This window comes from Seriola dumerili, unplaced genomic scaffold (assembly GCF_002260705.1).
Source record: "Seriola dumerili isolate Sdu_G_001 unplaced genomic scaffold, Sdu_1.0 BDQW01000025.1, whole genome shotgun sequence".
NCBI lineage: Eukaryota > Metazoa > Chordata > Actinopteri > Carangiformes > Carangidae > Seriola > Seriola dumerili.
In genome coordinates, this window is record NW_019174280.1 from 15,483,871 (window position 1) to 15,511,032 (window position 27,162).

The 27,162-nt window shown below is 41.6% G+C and overlaps 1 protein-coding gene across 2 annotated transcripts in view; it reads right to left on the minus strand.

Moving 5' to 3' along the window:
• The window catches only part of LOC111236027 (glutamate receptor ionotropic, kainate 2), a 62,180-nt gene that overhangs the window by 20,973 nt on the left and 14,045 nt on the right, over nucleotides 1–27,162 (minus strand). Inside the window, exons 2-6 of one of the 2 annotated variants that reach the window (XM_022764619.1) lie at nucleotides 23,284–23,451; nucleotides 22,287–22,550; nucleotides 19,527–19,708; nucleotides 17,983–18,036; nucleotides 16,352–16,525 (exon numbers count right to left, since the gene is read on the minus strand). In XM_022764619.1, coding sequence (XP_022620340.1) covers nucleotides 16,352–16,525; nucleotides 17,983–18,036; nucleotides 19,527–19,708; nucleotides 22,287–22,550; nucleotides 23,284–23,451 — 842 coding nt within the window. The remainder of the gene's footprint in view (nucleotides 1–16,351; nucleotides 16,526–17,982; nucleotides 18,037–19,526; nucleotides 19,709–22,286; nucleotides 22,551–23,283; nucleotides 23,452–27,162) is intronic. The other variant, XM_022764627.1, reaches the window with a different exon arrangement.

Sequence of the window (27,162 nt, forward strand, 5' to 3'; positions counted from 1 at the left end):
ATCAAGTTATATCACCTTATGTCTTGTTCTACACATAGGAAAATAAAAAATGCTTTTTAAAGGCGAGCGAGAGAGCCGCTGGACAGTTGCTATTTAAGAATGGGACGCCACGGCATCCACACACGATGATGACGCAACCTTTTCCAAGACCCCTCTTCCGTCAGACTGATGACATTCCAAAAGGTCGAAATCTTGTTCTCAGGGTCCATTGTCTCTTGTTAACGAGGAACACGTTACCCTGTCAAAACCATCCCAGTGAGCCTGCAACAGTAATATACAGCATAATAAACTTTAAAATCCTCACTCTCAGCAAACAGTCATTCCATTAACCTCAACTGGTATCGTCTCTTCTCAACCAATATCAGCCCAACTCTAACCATAAAACTTTTTTTTCTGTCCCAATAGGAATTCTGGCATGGCTCTCCCGCACGTCTAGCTCAACAACATAACAAGAAAACAATAAAGCCGCGCGAGAATAGGACGCCAACGTTTGACAGGTAAGACTTCATATGCATGTGGTTCATTGTGCTTGAAGTTTCACTTCAAAGCCATGGTAGAAAAAGGAACATGGACGACGGCCATGGAGGACGACAGCAGACACAGAGGGGGAGAAAGCGCCAGCTACACAATGGCCCATTCTGAAAAATTACCTCAATGATACCATCCAGAAGCTTAAACAAAGCAATATGGCTACCCACTGACTAGGATTAAGTGAGCGACACACCAGTGCTTTGATAATAAACAACAGAGTGGAGATACGCGAGGCGGAGAAAAAAGCAGGAGAAGGCGAATGAAAGCATCACAAAAAACACCAAACATGTAGTTGTGCGAAAATTCAAGCAGTTTATTTTTAGATTACAATTGTGCATGAGATTCGAGAGTTGTTTAAAATGGGCAAATAAACTTGTTTGGGAGTTTATTATGAGTTTTATTCATGTGATCACAGTTTCTACAAGAAGAAAAATGCCTGGTGGGCTGGGGAAGAACCACGCTTCATAATGTTGCAATAAAAGTTCAATGAAAGCATCTCAGCAATTTAACCAAGGGCGAAAGTGCTTGCAAACACGTGATTGCGCTATCAATTACAAACACAACAGAGCCTATAGGGTTTTCAGCAGCATTCTACAGGTCAGAGGTCAAGACGCGAGAAAGCACATTGACGCAGTTGATTTATACCTCTTTTGCATGAGGCTGATGAAACGGCCCTCCGAAGCGCCACGGGCTTTGTGGCGAATTACACTGACAGAGAGCTGACTATGACATCATCTGCTGCGATTGCGTCTTGCCACCGCCACCCCACCAAACATGCACGGCGTCATACATCAGCGCTGCATCCGTCTGCAAAAACAGCACGGATATTATTAAACATTTTTATAACAACCTGCGATACATTTCTCCACCTGACCTTTTAATCCGTCCCATTTGTCTCACCTGCGGAGGGACGTAAGAAAGGTGTGTGAAGTCTCGGGGTGCACTTTGCTTTACACTTTGGTCGGGAAAGAAGAACATAAATTAGAAGTTAAGTGAATGGCCAGCAGTAAATCCCTGCACAAATGCACTGGTCTAAGCCTGTTAGTAAAAAAAATACCCGAGCGCTGTCTAAGGCACATTGCGAAAGCTCGCGCCACGGGAGAGTCTCTCGGAAGGAAGGCCGGCCTGTCAGTGTGTAAGACTTAATGGTTCCTTGATGGGGTGTGCTTTCGCCAGAAAAATGGAAACGCAAGCAGGACCAGCGCAGACGGGCAACAACTCTGCTGGCCCACACTTGGTGTTGTAACATGCTAAACAACACAAAGTTATAGCTGGATGCATGGCGTGTGTGTCATCCATATAACCCCAGTAAAATCATCAAAAGGAGTAACTGCCTACAAGCTCACGAGTATTCCACACGCTGACAGGCTGAGATTTATCTTTAGCACTCCACCCAGCACTGGCACACACAATTTCCTTATCCACATATTACTCAGAATCAAACACAGTACACTCAGCTCAGATCCTCTTTCCATGGTCCCCAACACAAGCTGAAATACCACTGTGGTATGCTTATTTGAACAAGGTCCTGGATGACCAACCTGCAAGGGAGTCATGAAAAAGGACTCTGAGACCACGAAGAGCTTGCAGCTATAGGTGTCTTTGCTGGATGTGCTGCGCTGTCAGAGACTATGAAGCCGTGCTCAGCACAGCCACGGCGCAAAGCAGGAGACGACTTACCGCCATACCGCTGCTTAGCGCATATCAGTTCCCTATGTGTGTCTTACATAGCGCAGTGAAGCATCTACGCCAACCAAACGTGGGAGAAGAGGAGCACATGAGCGCGGCAAAAAACTGTGCCATGTACAATATTCATCAAAACCTTATTTATCTGTGGCAGGGCCAATTTAAAGAAATAAATCTTACATCCAACAGGGGAGGGAGGGAAATCAAGATGGAGAAAGAAGGAGTATGTGTGGTTGCGAGGGTTGGGTGCGTAAGTTGCTCGTCCCCCCAGTTCCTCCTGTGCCTTTTGGAGGTTGGTGGCTGCTGATGTCAAAGCAGCAGCAGATCACGAGGACTGGGAGGCAATCTCTGCACCTCTTTCATCCCCACTGCTTCCGCCTGGGAAAGGAACAAGCTAGTGCCCATATCTCTCTCCAGTGCCGCGGGTCTGTGCATGTGTTGACTGTGGTTTGTGTCAATTGTGTGTGTGTGGTGTGTGTGTGTGTTCATTGGGCAAATGCCTGATTAGGAAAAGAGGTCTGCCATTGCCACTAATCTATTTCTTTGAATAGAAGAGAATAGAGAGGAGGATTTTTTTAGCACAGCAATATCCAAACACCTGATTTTCTCCACTGAAGGGAAACAGTTCATCCATGTCCAAATCATCCCAATTATTGTCGTTACCAGCCTACATTATGTTATACCAAAGACATGCTGCAGGATTGAACTCCAGCTTTTCTCTTTTTTTTTTTTTTTGTTCTCCTCCGGATTGCCATTTTCAAAAAAAAAAACAAACCACACACAAAAAAAAAAAAAAACAACAAACAGGCTCAGCCTGAATTCAGAAAAGTTCAACAATCACATTCAGTTTCAGCCAACTGCTTTCCTTTCAAAAGTACATGATACATTTTGAACTCATTTATTTCAACAAATTCATTTTATTGATTGATCTCAGTTTGCTTGTGGCATGCGTTTGAATTCATGCAATTCACAAAAAAAAAAAAAAAAAAAAAAAAAAAAGCCTCCCGTCGTCTTACTGATCTTCAGAATATCTCTTGCACTTCAGTTTTGCTTGTGACCTTTTTCACTTTCCTTCTGACAACCCTTGACTTTTTTTCATCCATATTCAATCAATATCACATTCCTTATTCTTCTAAGCTCTATGACTTTTATGACTTTATTCATTTGGGTCAAAGTCAGTATGCCAGTGCATTTCCCAGTAAAGATCTGTAGCTATAAATACATTTCTGTGAAAAAACACTTCAGGGAAAGAAACAAATCTGACACTTGTTTGCCGAAAACAGACAAAGTCCTAAAGCATCTGCTTGGAAGTTTAGTTTTACCTTTCTTTTCATGCTGAATTATGCCCCATATAAAATTCCAGGCTGGGGAGATTCAGCACAACCTTTGATGTTTGTGACAGAAGGCGCTCGATAATTCATTTCATAAAACAGCCTTAAACAGATTGTACGTGGAATATATTTGACTTCAAGAAATGCAGGGTGTCGAACGCTTTTCATTTCCCTAAAATATGATGCGGTCACATAAGAGTAATCCATAATCCAATTTTTATTCCACTTCTTATTAAGTTGGATTTTGCATCAAAATACAGCACAAGCCAGCCATCATGAGGTGAGGAGTTCATTGTTTCCAATTGGAATATTATTTTCTGTTTTGTATTTGTGGGTTCAAGATATTAATGCTTTTGCAGAAAATTAAACCCCTCTTTGCGTCACTGGGAAATGAGTTGGGATTATCTCATCCCTCATCCTCAGCATGATATATTTTCTGCACATGGCTCTATGAAGAAAGAAGAAAAAAAATGTTATTGAATTACACTACGCTAAACACCGGGACATTTAGCGCAGCAGCTCTTTATTGGAAATAAACTTACAAAAAAACGGATTTGAGCAGCTCGGGATATTGTGATAAGCAGACATTCATATAATATTATTTAATATGCTAAGTGATTTTGTAAATGCGAAGAGTGGCTTTATAAATGGAATCACACCAAAGCATGCCGTTGCGTATCTGACTTTGGAGGAAAAGGCCTTTGTAACATCTCTCGTTTGGACAGTTATTTATCAGTGATCAACAATATTTCATGCTTCATCAGCAGCAGCAGTTCTAAAGTGCGTTTTTTTTATTTTTTTTTATCTGGGCAAACATTAGAGACAGAAATTTATTTTATTTGTAACAATAAATGATCGATTTGGCTGCAGATACAGTTTATTGGGATTTATTTAGATGATTTGCAGAATAAACACATTTGTGTACGCTAACTGTGTTTGGCAGTCTGAGGACACAATACTGCCGCATCGGGGACCTTTTGTTTGAATGAAATGATTTTATGTGTCATTCTGTTAGCTTTCTCCTCTGACTTTCTTGGACATCAAGAGAACCATCAGCAATCTTTTAAACTTTTGTGTGCCGTGATATATCAAATTTTGGCCCGGCTCAATTCATTTATATGGCAAAGATCTTCTTTTTCCACTTCCTTTGGAGCGAGAACAATTCCTGAAAAATCCCTTTCGTGATCGAAACAAAAAGAGGCTGGCATCAAGTGGAAGGCACGAGTCAGGGTGGGGGGTGGGGGGGGTGCACGCGGCATGGGTGGAGGGGTATGGCTCACAGCTCTGGCAGATTCTTCATTTCAATTTAAAAAACAATCCAAGAGTTGGATCTTGATAATTTATTTCAGAGCCAGCACGGTTCCTGTGGGTGTGTTTTAGTGTTTTAAGTGAAACCAATCTGCGAACCCCTGGGAAACTCAGACAGAGAAGGGTCGGGAGTGGGGTTGGGTGGGTGGGTGGGTTGTGGGGGTTTCAGACAAGATGCCCAAAAACCTTTGTTGCCTGTCTTTCTCACCTTTCTCTCTCTCTCTCTCTCTCTCTCTCGCTCTCTCCCACTCAAACACCCACATAACCATCTGAACTCACACAATCCCCTTCTGCTTGAAGAAATGTAGTAGTCGGGATGCTTCCCTCCATTTAATGACACTGTTTTTTTCTCTCCACACCTTACATCTTCTTTTCCAGCCCTTGACGTCTTAGTTCATCTTTGCATTTTCTCTCTCTCACAAATATGATACGTGAGGAACATACAAATAATAACACACGTAGGGACCAGTTCACAAGATGAGTGTGTGTGTGTGTGTGTGTGTGTGTGTGTGTGTGTACACCACATACACAAAAACACTAACACACACTCAGACACAGTGACAAACCTCAACTTGCAGGCTTCCCACAGGCAGATGCCTCATTTGTCGTAGTTGCATGCATTTTCCTCATTTAGAGCAGGTGAACTGCAAACTCTACTGAGCCCGGCTGCTGCGTGTATGTCTATGTGTGTTTACACAAATATATTCATTTTCACTGCATCAGTATTCACACCAGCTCTCCACCTGCGCATAATTCCATAATGCCTCTGATAATGTAGCACCCTGAAAAACGACATCTCTCTTTCTCTTCTCACCTCCTCTCAATCACTCATCCGTTTTTGTTTTTTTTTCCCCCCAGCATTCCTCTTACCACACACATAAACACACATTGCTATCCATCTGGTGATGGACGTGTGCTGCGGCTGCTTGTGTACAGTGGAACTCCACTGTTTATACATATCATATACATCTGATTAGCCCTAATGAGATTAGCACTGACCTGTTATTCACCATGCATCGCTGGGCTGCAGCTGCCAGGCACAGAGCAGCAGCAGCAACACACACACACACACACACACAATCTCATACATATGCACTCTCTCTTTCTCTCAACACACACACACACACACACACACACACACACACACACACACACACACACACACACACACACATCTACTGGCAGTATTGCCATCAGCATCAGAGTCACAATGTCAGCGGGAGAGAGAGAAGCTCATTGTTTTCTCGGAGCTGAAGTCACTCTGCCCTCAGATCACAGACAGACCCATGGGGTTTGATGATTTGATAGAAGACGGGGGTAATTATTCATTTCATTCCATAGTTTATATGTATTTGTGCCGCTTCACTGCACAGTCGGTGCAAGTATCACAGTCGCAAATTCTTCTGTCAGATAAATTGCAGCTTCTCTAAACTTTATGATTTTTAGCTATTAAATCTTCACGAGTCGAGCAGTCTTTTGTAAAAAAAAAAACAAAAAAAAAACACACAAAAAAAAACACACACAAAAAAAAACAAAACAAGACAGTAAATTATATTTTCTACTAGTATCAAAGAGATCCCACCCCCACTGTGTGACTTACTGTATTTGTTTTATCTGCCAAGATGAAATTCTCATGAGGGACATGGACACTGGTGGGAAATGTCTGTACATAATTAGTGATGAGTTTTAACTCCAGCAAAAAGCCTCCCAGAGACGCTTGTCCACTCTCTTTCTGAGAATTAGATGAGAAGAGCAGTATTGCCGTCTTATCTGTCTGTTTAATATGAAGCTGGAGCCAGCAGCCGGTTAGCTTAGCTTAGCATAACGACTGGAAACGGGGGAAACAAATAGCTTGTCTCCAGGCTATTTGTTGTTTTTTTTTGTTATCCAGAGACAACCGTTTCCTAACATCTCCTGGCTCCAGTTTTATATTGGACAAACAGATATGATTGTGTTATACATATTTTCCAAAATGCTGAACCATTCTTTTAAAGTCCAATGTTTACAGATGTTTACAGATGTTATGTTATATGAATACTCATATCTCAACATAGTTATGTCTTTGCTATCTTATTTCTTTAGATTAGTTGTGTACTTTTGCTTACTCTTACCTATCTGTTCATTCAGTCATTTAAGATTAAGCCTTTACTTTGTATTAACCAAATTGTAATTCAAGATGTGTCCATCTGTTTCTGGCATTGGTGCGTTACATGAGATTCTGGGCGAGGAAACTGAGTCAGTGCGTTGAGAAGTTTCACTTTAGTACAAAAAATGAAATGACGAGAGTTGAAAAACCCTGAAATGTGACACGTGTGATTTATGGGGTATATTATGGCTGTTTCAGGCTTCCTAGCAGAGAAGGGAGACCAGGCAGTGTCAGATAATTTTGCTGGGGAAAAAAAAGCCCTTAGGTGACTGAGGCTCACTGTAGTGTCATCTCTCTCTCTGTCCGTAACTTTTCCTCTCCGTCTCTCTCCGTCTCTTTCTTTCTGACCGCCTCTGTTCTGCCCCAGTCCCTCCCCGGCCCCCCACCCCCTCCGTTCACTTCTATCTCTCCTTCTCTTCATCCCCTTTGTATTTCTTTCAGTGTCTTATCCAGTTGCTCTCTCCAGTGTTTCACTGAGCCGTGCGTGCACGTTGCTCACTCACAGTGTGGGTATATGGGGTGGCTTTGCCAGTGCCGTCACTGTCATTTTTCCTCCTTTTCTTTTGTGCGTTGGAGGTTTAATCCCTTTCTCACATTGCATTTCCACATGCTGAGGCAACAGAGCAGTGTTGTTGCATTTTTTTTTTTTTATAATGCGGTTTTTGTCACAGGGAAGTAAGACTGGCTTCCTCCGACGAGGACCCCTGGGTAACGGATCCATTGATTTATGGATTTATGTGAAAGCACATTCATGGCTTTATTGTAGATTTAAGTGCACTTTAAAGGGGGATAAAGAACTACACTGCAGAGAATTTTGGTTTAAAATAGAGGGTCCTGTGGGAGTGATGAGAGAGTGCACAGAACTCTGATGTATGTCTATATATATATATATATATATATTTATTCAGTATTGATGGTGCATTATTAAAGTACCCTCATCTTAATGCTTTAATGTGGAAAAGCCTCCACTCTGACCTAACATTGTACTTTTATCAGTGTCTAAGTGATCTCTTTGTTTCAAGAAGAACTTTTAACATCACCATAAACTTATGGTTCTCCCTGTAATCCTAAAATTACATTTTTGAACTTGAGAAAAAAACAGCAGAAAGGGAGAGACACTTAGTGACCTCATGGAACTTTGAAAAGCAAACAATTTGTTTACATAGCTAAATGGCTAAAGCAGTTCAAACATGCACAGACTGCTTATGCTAGCTATCTAGTTCATTCTGCTGTTTGTTCCAAACAAACCACTGGTGCCACTGCCAGAAACACACTCTTGCATACCAGATTTTTCCCCATAAAGATAATAATAAAGATATTGGGTGAAAGCAAAAGTAATGAGTTTTTTCGTACATAAAATTAGAGTCAACAGCCATGCTGGCAGCTCGATGAAGCTGCATTTAGGAACAGTGGTGCTCTGAACTAACATCAGCATACTAAAATGCTCGTAGTTACAATGCTAATATGCTGATGTTTAGCACAATGTTTACCACGTTCACCATTTTGGTTTAGCCTTTTAGCATGCTAACATTTGCTAATTAGTTAATGTGATTAGTTTGGAGGAATTTGGTCAGAAAGCTAAATAGTGGACAAATTTGGAAATCTGATCTGCTGCTAGATGAAACATCAGGAGATCACCACAGTTCCTACCATTCATCCTGAGGTGAACATGAACGTGTGTACCACATTTCATGAGAATGCATCCAACAGTTGTTGAGGCGATTCACTCAAAAACCGAAAAATGTCAATCTCACGTTAATGCTGGGTGAAAAGTCAGGGGAAACACCAAAGACCCCCTGGAGACCGTGAATTTGTGCACATAATTTTATGGCAAACCATCCAATAGTTGATATATTTCAGTCTGGACCTTAAGTGGTGGACTGAGCGACTGACAAACTGACATTGTCATCCCTAGAGCCATGCCGCTAGTGCGGCTAAAAATGTCACAGATTGTTATTGTGACGGCAGTGACGGCACATGAGAAAACAATATGGCATGTGCCAAACTAGAGGCTGTGAATCCTCGGAGCAGTGGTGTCCCACCAGACCCTTCAGGCAACAGCATGCTGTTGGCAGCACTGTCCACTTCAGAGTCCACCCTAATTAGCACCACGCTGCCTAACCTACATCTGATTAAGTGGCTGTTTAACATGATGGCCTTTCTTCACATTTAATCAGCCTCCAGCCAAATTTAGCTAAAGAGGCTGGTAGGTTCCCCACTCCACGGGTTTTTCCTCCCCTTAGTTCATCAGTTACTCTGTCCAAGATTTCCACAGTAACAAAGCTTTTACTATTCAAACTCCTTGAAAACAAGCCAAGACATGGGTTGTGATTAAATGGTGAGACACTTAAGAACTAGGCTTCATCGGCAACAACCACCAGTTAAAGCTGGACTCTACAGAGTGGAGGAGGAGAGGAGAGTTTGTTGGAGGGCTAAACAGTCCTTCGCATTTCGCTACCATCTGGTGGAGAGGATGCAGGCAGTATGGAGGGAGTCCACACTTGATTTATAGTGTAAACAACACAGGCAGTGTTAATTACATCTGGGTTGCTGCTAAACAGTGGGCATTTTGCAGAGGTCTCTCCAGACTACCCGGGTAGAATGATGCTATCAATTTCACAAATGTCCAGGAAGATCTTTTTGTTTTTTGCATGCTGACATTTCATGAGAATATTACTAATATAACTTGCTATTTTTAAATTGCAATAATGGTGCAACAGTGCAGCATGAAATTCTCATTGTTTTCTATGTGTCCATATGAGAGAAATGCTTTTTGCATGCGTCTCTTAGCAGCGGTATTAGTCATTTCTTTTGCGCACCTGACTATGCACATGCACGTATGTATAAGTAAGTTTAGCGTGTTAGAGGAAGCATTCAGATCCTTTACATAGACTAAATAAAAGTAGTAATACCACACTGTAAAAATATTCAGTTTCAAGTAAAAGTCTTGGACCGGAAAGGCCCCTTTCACTGGGTCCTATTATTATATTATTGGATCATTAATACTGATGCAATAATGTGTAAGTGGCCTTTTAATGTTGTAGCTGGTTGTAGTGGAGCTAATTCTAAATATTTTATATACCAGTGTGAAATGCACTGCATTACATCTTTTATTATACTCATTTTTATCTTAATATGAAGACTACTGTTAGTAGTTACTAACAATAACTGCATGTTGTGGTGTAAAAAGTACAATAATTCCATCTGATTGCATGTACTGTATGTTCTTTCTTCATACACATTGTACATTATATGTGTGTGTATGTGTGTTGGCGGGAGGACCAGCCTCTCCAAGGATGATAGTTTGCCAAGGCCAGCCAATATCCCTGAGCATGAGTGTGACCATGACACACACAGCTCCTGCTGGCTGCATCAGCCTCCAGGGGCTGATTGTATGATAGTGATCTGATGATAGTTGCAGTCCCTGATTGCAAAGGCTTTTATTGTCCTATATAACATCAGCAGGCGCCCACTTGCATTATTCTGTCTGTCGTGTCCATCGTGCGTGTGCGTGCGTGGTATGTGACATACAGGGGGATACTGTTGGAGAATCTATTTGGTGGTGTTTTGTTGTTTTAACCTATTTGAATTGTATTAAATTCCCTTTTTTTCCCCGCTTACAGCTTAGTTGATTAACATGTAAAGACTAGAAGAAGAATAAATAAAAGAGACATTAAAGTAAAATGTGTTAGAGGGAGCAAAATCAAAGGAAAAACAGATAATACATCCGTCCTTTTAAATTCCTCCTCTCCCTCTGCCTGTTCCCGCTCACAAAAGGCTTCTATGGACCTAGGGAGCACTGGTGCTAATAATGTTGATGCTGTGCCAAGCCCAGCTGGTGGTGCCCGGCACAGGGCATCGAGTGTCTGCTCTCCACAGTCGCTGTCTTTAAAAGGCTCTCTCCTCTGCCAACTGGGATCAGAGGGAGTGAGATCACATTGCTGTAATGGACGCAACCAACCTGTGAATCTGTGTGGAGCTCACTCTGTTAGCTCTGTCCGTTCCTATATCAAATGCAACATCCAAACAACACGTTTATTCTATGGAGCCGCAAAAAAAAAAAAAGAAAGAAAAAAAGTGTGGTTTTTCAAAGCAACTGGAGAGTAGCTGACACCTAATTAGAGCCGAACATATACTAATATATAGAGTGTATTTGACCAAAACAATCTATAATACATAGGCAGATATTAGTTCTTTAAACATGCAGACACAACTAATTAACAATATTTGACAAGCAGCCCTTAAGGGGCGATATTTTAAAGTTGGAGAATAATTTAGTCTGTGCTCTCTAGAAGACAGACTACTGTGTCTAAACATATTTTTGGGCATTTCTGTGCTTCAATTCCTTAAAACTAATTGGCTGACATATGCAGTATGTCAGTACCAGTATATCTGAGATAAGCTAAACCTGGCCATATCAGTCATGCTGATGTATAGGTTGGCTTCTGAACCGAACAGAATGTGCTGCACAGAACTTCTCTGTGTGGATATTTAGTGTGAGCGCCTCCTGTGCACTGTAGAACTTATTTAAGCTGCAGGGTAAAGACCGAAATCAGTTTTGAACAAATAAAAGGATTTCCCCAAATACTGAATCTAATTTCCAGTGAAGTTTATTTGTGCGGTGATTCATATCAGGCAAAATTACAGTATGTGTCCTGTATTCAATATCATATTGACTGGGGAGCTCCAAATTTGGCTCAACACCCATACTGAGGACCCTCATTTGGTTGAAATGCTGAATGCAGCTCACTGGGAGAGGGATCCGTGTGTCGGTATTCTCTTCCTATTGTCAGGCAGCCATGTGCTACCCTACAACAAACCCACCGGTGGGGGCTAAACCACAAGCCAAGTCCCCCCCCCCCCCACCCCCTGCTTCATAGGAGCCACTAAACATGGAGGACAGACATACTAGAGTGTGTGCGCAGCATGTTTCACACTTACATACAGTACAGTATAAACACATACTTGTATGTAAACACGCATGGTAAAACACTCTCTAATCAGCTTGCAGGTTCCTCCATCCTTCTCTCAGTGTGTGGGCGGCTCCCACTCTACTCCCAGCAGTCCTTGTTAATGCAGCAAGGTGTCTGTTCTCTCCCCCTGTGTATTTCTCAGCAAATCTACTTCCTCCCGCTTCCCCTTTCTTTTTCATTCTCAGCTCACAGTATCCCTAATTCAAGCCCGAACAGAAATAAAGTTTACTCAACTCTTACTGTAGTTCTTAGTAAGTATACTTCTAATGTATTCTGCTGCAACATACTGTACTAAAATTATTTTAAAGGCAAAATCCGTAATACAGATGTAAACAAATGAGTCATCACATCCAAAAGTCACAGCATCATGTTAAAACCAGCTAACATAACAAGTGCATTGCAATAATACACACATGTATCTACTGCTGGGGGAAGCAAACACGCCTTGAGTGGCACCTCTGTCACAAAAGCAAGAGAAGACGAGAAACTATGTGTTTACAGTTCAACCGAGCAAACCGGGGCTGAGGGGATTCATCATGTCACTTTGTATTAATAGAGAGGTCTAATGAAGAAGTCAACCAAACTTATGGTCACATGTTGTCTTTCGAATTATATAAAATACATGCATGATTTGGATTTGTGTTTTCAGAATAAAATCCAGGGGCCCGTTTCACAAAAAGCAATTTGCAAGCGCCGCTTACGCGCAAGGCTGCAAATAGTGGCAGCGTCACGTTTCACAAATGACTGTCACTAAGAAATAACAGATAAATGTGTGAGTTTCGACAGAGCTCTCAAATGCACAGGCACGGGTTGCAGGTTCGGAGGAAAAAGGGGAGATGGGTGGCATAGGGGAGGGGGGTTATTACATGTTGCAAAGCACAGCTTTCATGCTGCAAATTTGGTGAAATGGATCCCTATCTGTGCATGCATCATTGAATCCCATGTGCGTGGGCATGCAATTTGTATCCCGTGGGGGGAAAAGGCGGACTGCCGTTAACAACTATATAGGGATACAGTTACACAATGCAAACACACCGAATAGCTATTGCTGAAGAAACACCAGCATGAATAGCATTATATAAGCACTGTATAATCAAAATCTTATAAGATTAAGCACGGAGAATATGCCATATTTTCACTTCATCATCTGTATGTCACCAAAAGCTAACTTTGCTTGTGTATTGTGTGCAGCCAAACACAGCTCTTTTATGACTGTACAGCTTTTTAGGAGGAAGTGAAAAGGCAATTTACAGTCCTGTAGGAGGAGCAAATGCTGTGTTGTTGTTTTTTTTAATCATTGTCATTAGCAATTATTTACAGTATCCTGGGAAAGTTTGCTGAGCATGCATGTTCCTGTGCTGAATTGAAGTTAAGTTTCTCGCTCAAGGATACGTTTGCAATAGCTGCTGACGGAAAGGAAGAAAACAGTCATAGCGGTTGGGAAGTATGTTAAGTATCTTCATGTGTTTGTTGTTTTCCCTCCTAGTTCATTTCGCCTGTGTTGCTTTTTATGCTGCCCCATGTGAGCTGAAGGAGCAGCCCCATCATGCCTTTCACATTACCCAAACAACTGCTCTCTATTAATAACAGAGTCATTATTAGGAGCTATTACTCCAGAATTTTCAATTGTGTCGAGGACACTGGAGAACATCCAGTCCTCTGTTGTGGTAATTATAGCTCAATGAAATGTAGACATAAATGAAATGATGCAGATGTAGAAAATATCTGGGCCTAAAGCTTCAGCGAGGCGTACAACTGAGGAACAGTTTTTTTTTTTCTTTCCTCAATTAAATCCAAGTATATACTTAGTTCAGTGAATGGGGATTTAAAAGAATTCAAATTACAACAAAGCGTTAAAACCAAATATCTCATTAGCTGCAGGCAATAATTATACACAGATGGGACAAAATAACGATCAGATTAGATGCGAAAATATCTAATCTGTATATCTATCTATCTGTACACAGATTTTGGGTCTCTAACTGCTGTTAATTCACACGAGTTACAACAATTTCAGTTATAAATTACTCCAGGGATATGGTTAAAGAGTCGTCAGATGATGAAGCAGACGATATCGCCTGCACTCGGTGCGTCCACACACAAATGAACTGGACTAATTAGCATCCCCGGACTTATTATGCATCGCTCTGTGTCAGAGATGCCTCTGACAAACAGAGTTAAGAGGCAGAGGCCGAGTGTGTTTGTGTCTGCTAGTCTAGTTTGGCCGAAGAGGGACTTCTCATTATGCATTCTTCCCTGAGACAACACTAGGCCTCACCCAAGGCACAGAGTGTCACTGTGATTATGCACTAGCCTGCATTAATGCGAGCCTAGTGGTGTGAAAAAACATCACATGCACCTCTCAACGCTCAGAACATCCCCACCCCCATCTTTCCTGCCCGTTCTCCTATTCCTCCTGCTCATCATCAGCCCCCCCCCCCCTTCCACCACCATTTCACCTACTGCACCTTCCTCCTCCTCCTCCTCCCATCTCAGTCAATCAATCCTTCATGAAATCACAAGGTGACACGGACAGCGTTGTCCTGGTAACCATCGCTACACAACTGTTGCCTGGCCACCGAGCACAAACAAGCCCAGAGCCCAGCAAGGCTTCTGTGCTGCAGAGAATGACAAGGTATGAGAGACAGGAAATAAAAGGCTGGAGGGAGGGTCGCGGGTGGAAGGTCACACCACTGGCTGCCGCAGCCCTCCTACACTTTCATTTAATGATACCCTTCAAGGTGGCTTCTCTGCCCAGAGCGCCGCGGCATAAATGTCGGGCAAATCTACAAATTAATTAGACACATTTGAGTTGCAGGGAAACCAAACATTATTCTAACCCGTGCATTTATAATGTAGGTACGGGCTGATTTTTAAACACCCGGCGAACTGCTTCATGATTACGCCTTTCTAAAAAACATCAAAATCAAAATGTGTATATTCTCAGTGCTATCTCTTCACTCACTCACTATAGAGAATCCTCTTAGAGTGGCTCAATATAAAGAAAAAAAAACAAAAAAAACATCATAACCGGGATTTATAAATAGAGCAATCTAATGAAGTACTTTATCAAGCTTGCATGAAGCTTTGGACGTATTATTTATTATTTAACGGTGGTTCTAGTCCAGTGAGATATGTCAATATGTAGTAAAGGATCTGACAAAATGATTCATGCAATGCTAATTAATCAATTCAACATTCTCCACTAATATCCATTAATTTCCGGTGGAGGAAAAAAAAATCAAGTGATTTAACCTCTTTGTGTATTGCATTAATCTTTTTTGCATACATAACTGCTTTAGTCGTTTTTCTGCATCCGAGTCCCGCACGGGAAGGAGGATGCACATACTAGTGTTTGTGTGGAAATAAAATATGATATATCTGCATTTACAGCAGTGTGAGCTGCATGTTTCTGACAGGATATTACAGTAAACTCTGATATATTTACAGGGTTTTATTTAGGAAAGTGAGGATCAAAGACATTCATTTCCATGACTGGGTGTTTGTTTTCATTTTTGAATGTATTGCAGAAGGCTGTGATTGATATATGAATAGGCATCATGCATCGTGTCTAATCTGAAGGCCTTGTCTTCACGTCTTTGATGTAAAGACGCTTCTTTCATTACACAGATTTCGCAGAACAGATCTTAAATCTGCCAAGAAGAAAGAAAGACCAGTTGAAAGACTGAAAAAAAAAGGTGTTTGTCTGCAAGGAAGGTGTCGTGAGGGAAGGGTGGGGTGGGGGTGGGGGGGGTAAATGGACTGTTTACAACAAGAGACACAGAGAGGGACCTTGAACGTCCATGACGAGCTTCATTCCCGTTTTCACTTTCAAATCACCTTATCCAATGCTTTTTTGGATGGCATCCTAAAAAACCAAGGCCATAATTTCCATCCAATTTGCTCCCTCTCTCTGCATGAACACTGACAGATTGTCATATTTTGGCCACGCTCCCAGAGGAGAGTTGTGAGAGGCAGGAGGGCAGATAAACGGCTATTACCATTCACACCGGCTCATTACTGAGCATTTAGACCCAGGAGCACCAGCCCAAAAGCTCCACGCAGAGGGCGTTCATGCTGCTCCCATACCCCACCCCAGGAGCCCTGAACCATGGAGCTTGTGATTGACAACTCATTCTCCTATTGTATTTTTCAAAAGAATGATTTATTTAATCTACCATCATGTATAACTTCCTAAAGATCATTTTATACAAACAGCATAATAGCCCCAAAGGTGCCGTTATATTACAAATGGCTTCCGATGGTTTTGTTGACTCGGAGATAGAGGAATGAAGTACAGCTATGAGCATGATTTTACATGCAGAGCACAACTCGTGCATTACATAAGCAGCATAAAAATATTTATTTCAGCCTACCGTCATGAATCCATCCAGCAGGCCTGAGTCGGGTTTAGGCGGGGCTTGTAGCCGCTCCATTGACCACTTCTCGATGATTGATGACACCTGAGAGTTTTCTGTGTTGAGGATGCGGAACCCAGTCATGTTAACTCCACTGTAACGATACGGTTCCATGTCCAGGGCAAAGAGGTCCTGGAAGCATAAAGATGTGTTCAAGCTGCGAAAATAATTAGTTTCTCATCTTTAGTTGTGTGCCGCTTATTATATCAACACCTACCACCCTTAATGGTTTAAGAATCATTTATAATAGCTATTTGATTGGAAGCTTTAGCAAAAGAAGTGAGAACAGAAGAGTACAGTTGAAGGTATTTCAGGAGTTATTTTATTTCATGCAGAGGCAGTAGCCTTGATTAAGGCAAGGCTTTCAAGGTTACAGGCAGGCTTTTGGTGGACTGCCATCTATCATGTGGAAGTGAAAGGACAACCCAATTGTCCTGCATACAGCATGTCTGGCATCTCACCAGGCAGATGTCTCTGGGACGCAACAACACAGTTGACAGAGCAACAGCAGGTGATGGACACAGAGTGGGGGGGTTGCCATGGTCAATGTTTGCCGTCCTATTCCGAAAGCAGCATGGATGGCTTGGTACCAGTATACAACAGTTTTGGCCAGCACAGTGGCCTCCAACCTGCCAAACACTGGCGGATGTTAAAGTAGGCATGTTGCCACCTCAACAAGCAGCAGCAGCAGCGGCATGCAGCGGAAACACGCCTATAATCACTATTCTCTTTCCTCTCCCAATGACATACCTGCTGTCATTCACTGCCCTTTCATCCAGCCTGGTTCTTATGTGGATGCACTAGGGATAGCTGCATGTCCTGTGCACTGGTAAATGTCTTTTTCAGGTCAGTTTTCTCCAACCTTAGCCTCACCCTTTTGCAATTGTGCTCCAAACAACACAGCATGCCATTTATTTGTTAGAGCTATAATGGACCAAATGGGTGACAGTCTCATCTGCTCAGGGCTATTATCTGAGCTCTCTGTCTTCTTTTCTCTGTGCTCAGCGAAGATGTGCTGCTTTTTCTCTGGAGCGTAGCAATCTTTGTAGTGGCTAGATCAAAGAACTTTGGAGAACTTCAATCGCTGCCAGAGTCAGAATAAAATATATCCAACTGCTTTTGTTTCCTACACTCAGGGTTGTGGACAGCCACGTGGGGTGAAGGGGTTGGTGCAGAATTTAGAAAATAAACAGAAGTTAAACTTTAGCAACTGATACTTTGAATGCAAATACTGTATTTATAATCAACTACATGACAATGAGTCAGCTTCAGAAGTCCATCTATTTCTATCACCAGAAAGTTGGGGTTGTAGCTCAGGTTCAAAATGCTTTGCACAAAATAAAAATAATGGGATGTTTTTTCTTTGCCTGGCTCCTGGTTGAGTTATATTTAATTTTGTTCTCAGAGAAGAAAAACTGCTATCAGAACAAAAACAGGTGAGTATTTGCACTGCAATAAGCCCAGAATAAGAAAACTATTCAAACCCCACACAGTTCCAAGCTGGTGGAGCTCTGCAAGAAATGTAACAAACAACATGTATAATTGCATTTTTTTTTTTTTCAACATAAAAGAAGTGCAAGTGTACTTACCAGGGTAGTAAAAATATAATGGTAGTACTCTGTCATCATACCCATGGCCAGGGCCTACAGGGACGAAAGAACAGTGGGTAGTAACAAAAAAAAAAATCAAAGATTAATAGTTTAATGAGCTTATTACTCTGTTCGTTTTAATTCATTTAACTTTTATTTAACCTGCATAGTCACTCTGATGTCGACATCACCTCCCTGGGCAGGAAGGTAACCGAGGATGGAGATTCACATTTAAAGAGCATGTCTAGAGCATTTTGACTTCGTGCTAATGGTTGATTAATCGATTCACTGAATTAATATCACACTTGGATTGAGACGCACACAAGTGCTAACGTCTTAACTAATCTTCCCCTCTACAGCCAGACCAACAGCTGAGTGAGAAATTCAAATAACACATCTAAAGCTTCCTTACCTGTTTTTTTTTTTTTTAAAGGAATTTTAATTAGCTACTTTTCACACAAAATGTGTTGTTTGTACTGATATGATTTTGTTTATTTCACAGTTCTCTCTCAATGTGATAAAAAAAAAAAAAGTGCATATAAAAACTTCCAAAATTCCTTGTTATTCTCTGTGAACACAGTGTGTGGTCACAGTGAATACAAGAATTGTTGGAATGCGACGTGCACACCAACTTTAAGCCCGTAGTCTCTAGCAAAGTATTGGAAGACGCACTGGATTGAGCTGTTGACATGCGGTACTTTTTCGTTTTGTTTTTCGTGCCCACTAAGTATTCACCATCAATAAATAATTTTCTAGTTGCTTCCCGTAGACACACAGCTGTATCGAGAATTCAAACAGCGCAATATACTCGTGAGAAGGCTTCAATTCAATAAGAACCCCCGCAGTTTTCATAAATAATCTGCCTCTGTTAAATGAATTTAACATGCCTGTGAGCAGAATTAGGCTTTCTAATTAAAAAACCTTTATTGTGCAATGGAGAGCATCCATTATGACGGGTCAGTAGTAGAGATCTAATATTCTGCAAAGAGATTAAAGCTGCACCGAGCAGAAAGTAGGTATCAGAAACATTTGCATCAGTGCTTAAAGAGAGGAAGGGTAATAAAAGAAACGCATATGAACTTATTGTTTTAGTATAATGAATGAACTGCGAGTCTATGTATGGAGTACTGAGCCTATGCTTCTATAAGGGGACATTATGTAAATTTTGGGACTGCAGCTAATTCACTTTTAATTAAATTCAGGAAGCGCTATGATAAAATTAACCATCTTTTTCACAAACGTGGCAGACTGTTCCACCAACCTAACTGCTTTTACTGTTGGTGCATAGTACTGAATACGGCTACAACCAGTGATCAGTGTCATTATCAATTATTTTCTCGATTGATCATTTAGTCTAAATATGTAAAAAAAAAAAAAAAAAAAACATGAAGAGATGAAAGTCTTGACATGAATTTACTCAGACCAACAGCCGAACACCTAGAAGTATCCACAACAGTTCGAAGCTCCATATACAGTCCCCCAGGTTTGGTTTCGCAATGAACCTATCCGTCTATCTGTTATGGCTCATTAAGGTGGGTTCGTACCTGCTTTAGGATCCAGGCAGCCATCTCATGTCCACAATCAAAGATGACATGGAACTCCTTTGCTTTCTTCATCTCCTTCAGAAGTGGCTTGGCGTCCTTGGTCTCTGTGGGCAGCTGTCGGATCTTCAAACGAATGTTGTATCGGGATGGCGCCTTGATCAGCTCCTGCAGTCGAATGAGACCTGCAGACAAAGAGGATACATATAGCGTGAAAAATGAATTTTAAAGATGTAGCAACATACTGTGTTTGATCTGCCGCCATTTTGAAGTATCGCTGATGCCGAGGAGGCCACAAAAAACCAGCTGGAATCAGGTTTTCTCAGCAGAAAAAAAAAAGCTCATATGCATGCCTTCCTAATCCACAGTCTATTGATCCTCCTACTCATGCCTGGCAAGCAAACAGACTGCTACAGACCTATCAAGAGAATTTAACACCAAGCCAGCACATTGCACTCTTTTATACCAAAAGCACAAAATAGAAAGAACCGCGATCTGCACCCTCCTACAGAAACTTCCAATCCCACAGAAGGCTCGCGAATGTTGAATCGCTCTCGTCTTCCATGATACCATACAGCGGCATGGAATAGGTTCAATTTTACCCTGATGGAAAGCCGTGGTCAATCCGGTCTCTCCTGTCTCTCTCACACACACTTCAAATGTGCTCTGATGAGAGCGGCTCTGTTTGCCCACCTTGTACTTGCCCCTAGGGAGCCCGACGCCGCCGTCGCATATTGAGCTACAATCTTCACCTTTCATTTCTCGACCACACGCTCAGGTAGAAAGCTCTCCGGGAGATACTGTGATGAGATTACAATGAGTTTCTCCCTCAGTAAAGAACTTCAGAGTCCAGGGATGAAAGAGGCTGGATTGATGGGAGAGATGATTACTTGTCATGGGTATAAAAATGGTTGGAGCAGCGAGGATAGTTTGAGAGGGAACTAGAGAGAGATAGGATTTTTTTTTTTTTTCGTGGAATCACTTTAAGATAGCTCAGCCTATTTTTTATTTTGAAATGAAGTGCTGTGTGAGCAGTTTAATGGTGTTACTGTGAGTGGGGTTGGGTCTCCCTGAGGCCTACAGAAAGATTGGTGTGAAATAGGAACATGCAGGTCTTGTTGTGAAACGTACTATTGTAGGGAGGAATACTGAACCTCCTAGAGCTTTCCTCAGGTAATCCCAAAAGATCCCTACTCTAGGGCATGTCTGTGTCTTCCTGTTTTTGTTCATGCTGACACTTTGGGAGGTGTTAAGCAAGAAAAAAAAAATCTGTCAAGGGAGCTCAACGTTTGGGTAACACTGTCAGCGTAGATGTTTGTGGGCTCTGGCTAATGCCTTCAGACTTTCCCCCTGGATCTTCTAACGGCTGTGTGTGAATATTTTATCCCCTCCGATAGTTTTTCCTGCCAGCCGTCAGATAGGCTCCAATCAGCAGCGTGGGGCCCTGGAGCATGAAGCTGTGTGATTACAGCCTGGGACCGGGTGGAAGCGGCGGTGGGGGGAATGCAATGCGGCTATGCAGCTGTCACACTTTTCAGGGCGTCAGGTGCGTTACAGCAGAACTGCTCCACGGAGGAGGCCCAGGCGGCTCCTATCTGACAGAGAGAGAGGCGAGAGGTCACCTTTTGGCATCTCACTGGGGCAGTTTGCTGGAGAATGAGGGTGTTAACATACTGAGCTCCAAGGCAGGAAGCGAAGAGAGGTCAAGGAGATGAGTCAGAATAATGTGGCAAGTGGGACGACTCATTGGGATATCATCCGAGGTTAATGTACAGGCGCTCGCGATGCTGCAGGACTGGCTGTTTACTGAAATGTATGCAACAGATGTAAAAGAGACACTGGAGGAGACAAAGTAGCAGTAAAAAGCTAATATTTCCAAGACAATCTTAGTTGATAAAAGGGAGCAGGAAAGGGTTTAAATATCAATTTAGAGGCACAATTTAAGATGTCAACTACAAGACAATATTCATTTTCTGAGAGTGGGGAGTGAATTCATTATGCAACCTGTCTAAAATTTAAACCTCATCTCAACTCTGTCTAATTTACTTACATTAAGTTGTCAGCCACATCGTGCCAAATCGCTCGTAAATTGCGAATAAGCATTTGAATATTGTTATCTTCTCTGGAGCGGTTACACTTTACCTCATAAAAATATCACTGCACTCCAGCTAAAATATGACTGGTCTTTTAAAACACACATTATGAGCCACTCCACAAAGTCACACGACAGACAAAATGGCTCAAAGACACATTTGATAGCCACCCTCGGAGATCAAGTGTCTCTGTGTGTTATTAATGGCTGTTGTCGGCCCACACATACTACAGTTCTGCATTGCATTAATCTGAAGAGACATTGGGTCATTCTGGGTAATGTGGTTCGCTTTTTTTTTTTTTTCTCTATGCTGCTGCTCACTCTCCTGGAAGACTGACATGGGCAGCACCTGGAGGACTGAGGCAGAACAGTAAGCTATTGATTTCTGAATTAACTTGACAGGTTACAAAGCACTCTCTGAACTCTGAGGAGCAGTGCTGCTTTTTGTAGCTCACCTGGTACCTCTTGCTTTTCTGGACAGTTGAGGCTGTAAAAAGGCTGCAGGTTTTTAAACAGTGTCACATTCATCACCTCACCTCACCCACACACGCACACACCACACACACACACACACACACACACACACACACACACACACACACACACACACACACACACACACACACAAAACAGACACACCACTGGAAGATGAAGACAGACAACAACTGTACCTGTACCTGTGCTGTCGTCATAGACCACAGTGACCGTTCTCCACTTGAAGAAGTGCACCAGGTCGAGGATGGCTCTACTGAGGGAGGAGAAGTCGGGGAACAGGCTGACATAGTACGAGTCCCTGTTGTCTGACACTTGATGCTTCCACTTGGTCTGGATGTGGGGCACTCCCAGAGCGTTGCAGATGGACTGGACTGCATTGGCCGACGAGCTGTGTGAGGGGCCAAAAATGGCCGCCACCCCGAGGGAAAGCTGGTCACATGCTGGTGGGATAGCGAGGGAGTCGGTTTATTGTTTCTGTTAAATCTACCACGTACCTGACCATGTCACCTCAAAGAAACAAACAGGTAGCCAAAACAGATGTTTGATAATGACCACGACCTTATATATAACATTTGAAACTAATTTATCGAAGCCTTTGTGGAGGTCTGAAGAATGTACTTAGTATTAAATGTTCAAATGTATCAATCGAAACATACAGTTTATATGGTCTAATTTCTTTCTTTCTTTCCGGGTACCAGTTCAGTCTTGTGTTAATTTATTTTCATTATATTTTATATACCCTGTTTTTCTTTCTCTTTTATACCTGTTAATATCTAGATTTTCTCTCATGTATATGCGCATGTATTTACATGATAAAATAGTGAGGCAACGAGGATAAACAATTACAGACAATACTCAATTAACCTTAGTGTCTTTTCCGCAACGTCTAAAATCCCTGGTAATTAATGTTTTGTGTACCTCACAATAGTTCTGGACCAAACAGTCAAAAACAAGTATTTTAAATCATTTATTTGGGATTGTTGGATTGACTCTTCTATATGCCGAGTAAATTTCTTCAAACCCTGTTGTAATATCACCATAAAGTTCTCAAATAAATGGGTGTCATGACAAAAACTATCTTGTTTTACATGAGATCATTTCATTTCAAGTGTGATTCATTAGCAGACAAAATGAGGTGCTTTCTAAATGTCACCTTCATATATCAGGACTTACCTTTCCTGGAGGCCTCAAAGCTGTCGAAGATGTTTATTCTCTGGATGTCATAGGTCAGTGTGGTGTTGGGGAGCAAGGTGCGGTTCCTGTTGATTGTGTTCAAGGCAAATTTAAAGGCTAGTTCCTCTGCTCCGGAAGGGCCGCTCTCTATGGATTCAAATATTCCTCCTGAGAGTTGACAAAAAAAAAAAAACAAAAAGAAAAAAAAAGAAAAAAGAAAAATTAGCATAGAACAAGAACTCTGAATAGCCACTTCCTTCTCCTGTAATTGCAATAGATTCCTTAGCACAATTGACATTCAAGTAAATGGTCGATATGATGCAGGCAATTACAGCTCAAGCAGTGCTATCATTTTTAACACTTCAGTGTTTGTACTCTCATATTATTGATGCTATTGTGCTCGCTGCTTCACAGAGCTCAGTCACACGCTGACATGAAACAGATCTACAGTGCGGATTAGGCGTTTGGATCTCGGCTGATTTGCATTCGGTGGCAGTCGTCAGTGTAATTATAGGCAATTAGTTCTGTAGGGAGGTGAGTTCAGGGGTGGGTGCCCTTCTTTAACTCCCTCGCTCAGCCTTGACAGAAAGGTTCACTCCTCAATTTTGTCCCATTGATTTTAATGATTCTCAAATGAGAGGAGAGCAAAGAAAAACAAGAGTGCAGGGAGCGAAGAGGTTAGGGCGAAAATACAGAAAGGTAGAGAGGAGAAATAGCCACGTGTATATGAAGTGGTATATAGAAAGACAGACAGGAACAGAGACACTGGCAGTGAGGGAGAAGGTCAGACAAGTCAGGAAGACATAAAAACGTTGGGAAATATTTGAACACACTCGTTAAAAAGAAGTCGACTCAAAGGTTCAGATTCTTATTTCTGCCTCACATTTCACTGTTACTTTTGTTGGTGTTTAATGGGAGAGCATCCTGAAGGGAGTACCATGCTGTGCCTGCCTGAGAAATCTTGTTACCTTTTGGATATATGAGAATCGCACCTCACGATGCTCATTAATTGACAAAGTAAAAGCCTCCGCGACACAAAAACAAACAATACACACTGCTTCACCACCGCATGAGCCAGACAATATAATTACCACCGCAAAGTAAGGTGTTGCCACCTTTAAAAAAACAGCACCCGTCAGGCTTGTCAGTTATTTAAAAAAAAAAAAAACTCCACATGGTCCAGAGGAAGGCGAGGTTTGAACTGACCCATTAGAGACGCGTTAATCATTTCAAGATTATGTCAAAATATAATTTACCGGAATTTATTGACATCAGACAATCATCAAAAAAATGCAAATCAGTGAATTCCAATGTAAAATGGACAAATTGCAGTTACACTCAAATTTACATGCTCTGTTTTTTTTTTGTTTTTTTTTAAAGGTTACAAAGTGGATTCAGTTTTTCTTCCATCTAATTTACAAGCTAGTCACCGAGGACATATCTAATTTCAGGTGTAAATGGGGTCAGTGAGAATGATAACAGTATTTTTCACACATCCATCATTAGAATGAAGCAAAGCCATTACAGGTAACGCAATACGCCGGAGTATGTAGCATATTAACATATTCATATTTTACTAAGAATATTCCTATGTCAAACAGCTGAAACAGCTGTAGAGTCAAGCAGCCAATTTCAACTTTCAAAATAAACATAATAAAAAAATAATAATAAATCAAAGCTACGTTCCTACAGCTAGTACCTTTGAGGATGGACTAAATCCTGAGAAAGCTTTACACAAATCAAACTTAAAAGAGAGTGGATGGGGTGGAGTGAGGGGAGATGAAAGGGGGTTGCGAGAGCTGCTCTGAGAAACACTCTCGGAGACAAGAGCAAAGTTCAGGAGTCCATCCACGGTTCCCACCCTCTCGGAGGACGGAGAGTCAGTTTGATGAAATCCAAACTGAGGGAAAAAAAAAAAGTTTAAAGCCTGTTTATTGATTCAATTACAGAGAGCGAGGGAAAAGTGCGACTGAAAGAGGAAAAGAGAGAGAGAGAGAGAGAGAGAGAGAGAGAGAGAGTGACGCATTTTTAAAAGAGTGGAGAAAGAGGGAGAGAGCTTTACATTAATAGACCCAGCAGGCTATAAATAGCAGCTGGCCACAGCAGGGAATGATAGAAAAGGAGTGCAGGAGGGCAAAGAGGATGTCATTAACTTAGGGAAGTGAGCTCTGTCACTGTCACCACAGTACAGCCAGACAGTGTGTTGTACTTTCTTTCTTTCACATATACATATATATATAGATATATATATACACACATATATATATCTATATATATATAGATATATATATATATAGAGAGAGAGAGAATAGAAGAAAGTGAATTGGAGTTGAAAAGATCTCAAAGCCAAAGATCAGAGACTAACTTATAAAGGCACCCAAGTACATGTTTTGTGTCACTGAGTGAGGCATAATAATGAGGTTTTCTTGGTGTTAGTCCTCCTGCTGTACAGCAGCAATGTGATGTGAACATGTTGCTATTCATGGCATTTCATTTCACTGCAATGGCACATTAATCTTCAAAAGAATGAATCCCCGAGAATCAGCATTAAAGATGATGGGAATCATGTCAGTCTGACCTAATAGATAATTATTATACTATTGCCCCGAGGGAGCAGATGAGGCTCCACTGGCCTGTTCATCTAGTCTGAAAAGGAGCATAAGGATATTAAGTTAGGTTCATCAGATTTCTTTGGCACGCTGTATGGCTCGGACAGGCTGGTTTTAAAGAAACTGTATATCTTAGGGGACACGGAGGAGCAGAAACATTATACTAGTACTTCAAAGGAGATGTCAAATATTAAATTACCTTGGAATAACCTTGGAATCGAACGCGTTACATGAATCCTTGGTTTACATTATATAAAGAACAGATCCTCAATGTTGTTTCCACTGAACCATGAATCTGACGTTTCTTCACAAATAATAATTTTCAGCATCTTGGGAAAGACTCTCATTAATATGGGATGTAATGTATATTTAAAATCTAATAAAGCTCTGTCTTGTGTCATCCATCCTCTTCTCACTACTGGCTGTTGTGGTCCCTCTGATTGCAGGTGTGTGAGTTACAGCTGAGATAATCAGTGTGTGTGTGTGAATTATGGAGCCGCCATCATTGGGACTGGAGTGAATTATGGTGCAAATGAAAGCTCTGAGTGAGTTATGAGCTGGATAATCACCCTGACGAAAAAACAGGCTTGCTGATCTGAGTGTCTCAGTGTGAGTGTGTGTGTGTGTGAGAGAGAGAGAGAGAGAGAGAGAGAGAGAGAGAGAGAGAGGACTGAGGGGACTGAGCAGAAAGTCGAAATGAAAGTGTAGTGTGGGAGGGCGCCTCCTCTATGTTAATTTTATTCTGTTTTAATGTTTGTTCAGAGTTAATCAAGTGCATTGTGGACTGAACATAAAACAGTAACTTGGTTTCTGACAGAAATGAAGTTAATTTGAAATTAGTCCCAGTAAACAGAAACCTTTCACCTCTGAAGGACATACATCACAAAGAAGAATAATGGAGGAACCTTGACAGTCATGTACAAATGAACAAAATATGTATTTTGGTAAAATATATTCTGCTGCACACATGCTGCTCTGAACAAAGGTTAAAACTAAGATTGTATTTTTATGACTTCAGTAAATAGTGTAAATAATAATAGAGAATGTACTTTTACTACTAACTATGAATGAAACTACACTATGTTCTCTCTACTCACGGATGCTCTTGTACAATGGGAGATGGGAGTCAGATATGTTGCCATGGTGACTCATGCATCTATGCTATGGCTGAGAGGCATCTGCAGTTTTGGAACCTGAACAGCTGATTGGTGGAGGAAGGGCGTTGAGATAGTGCGGACGGCCTGTCTCTGTGACTAATGACCAGCAGCGC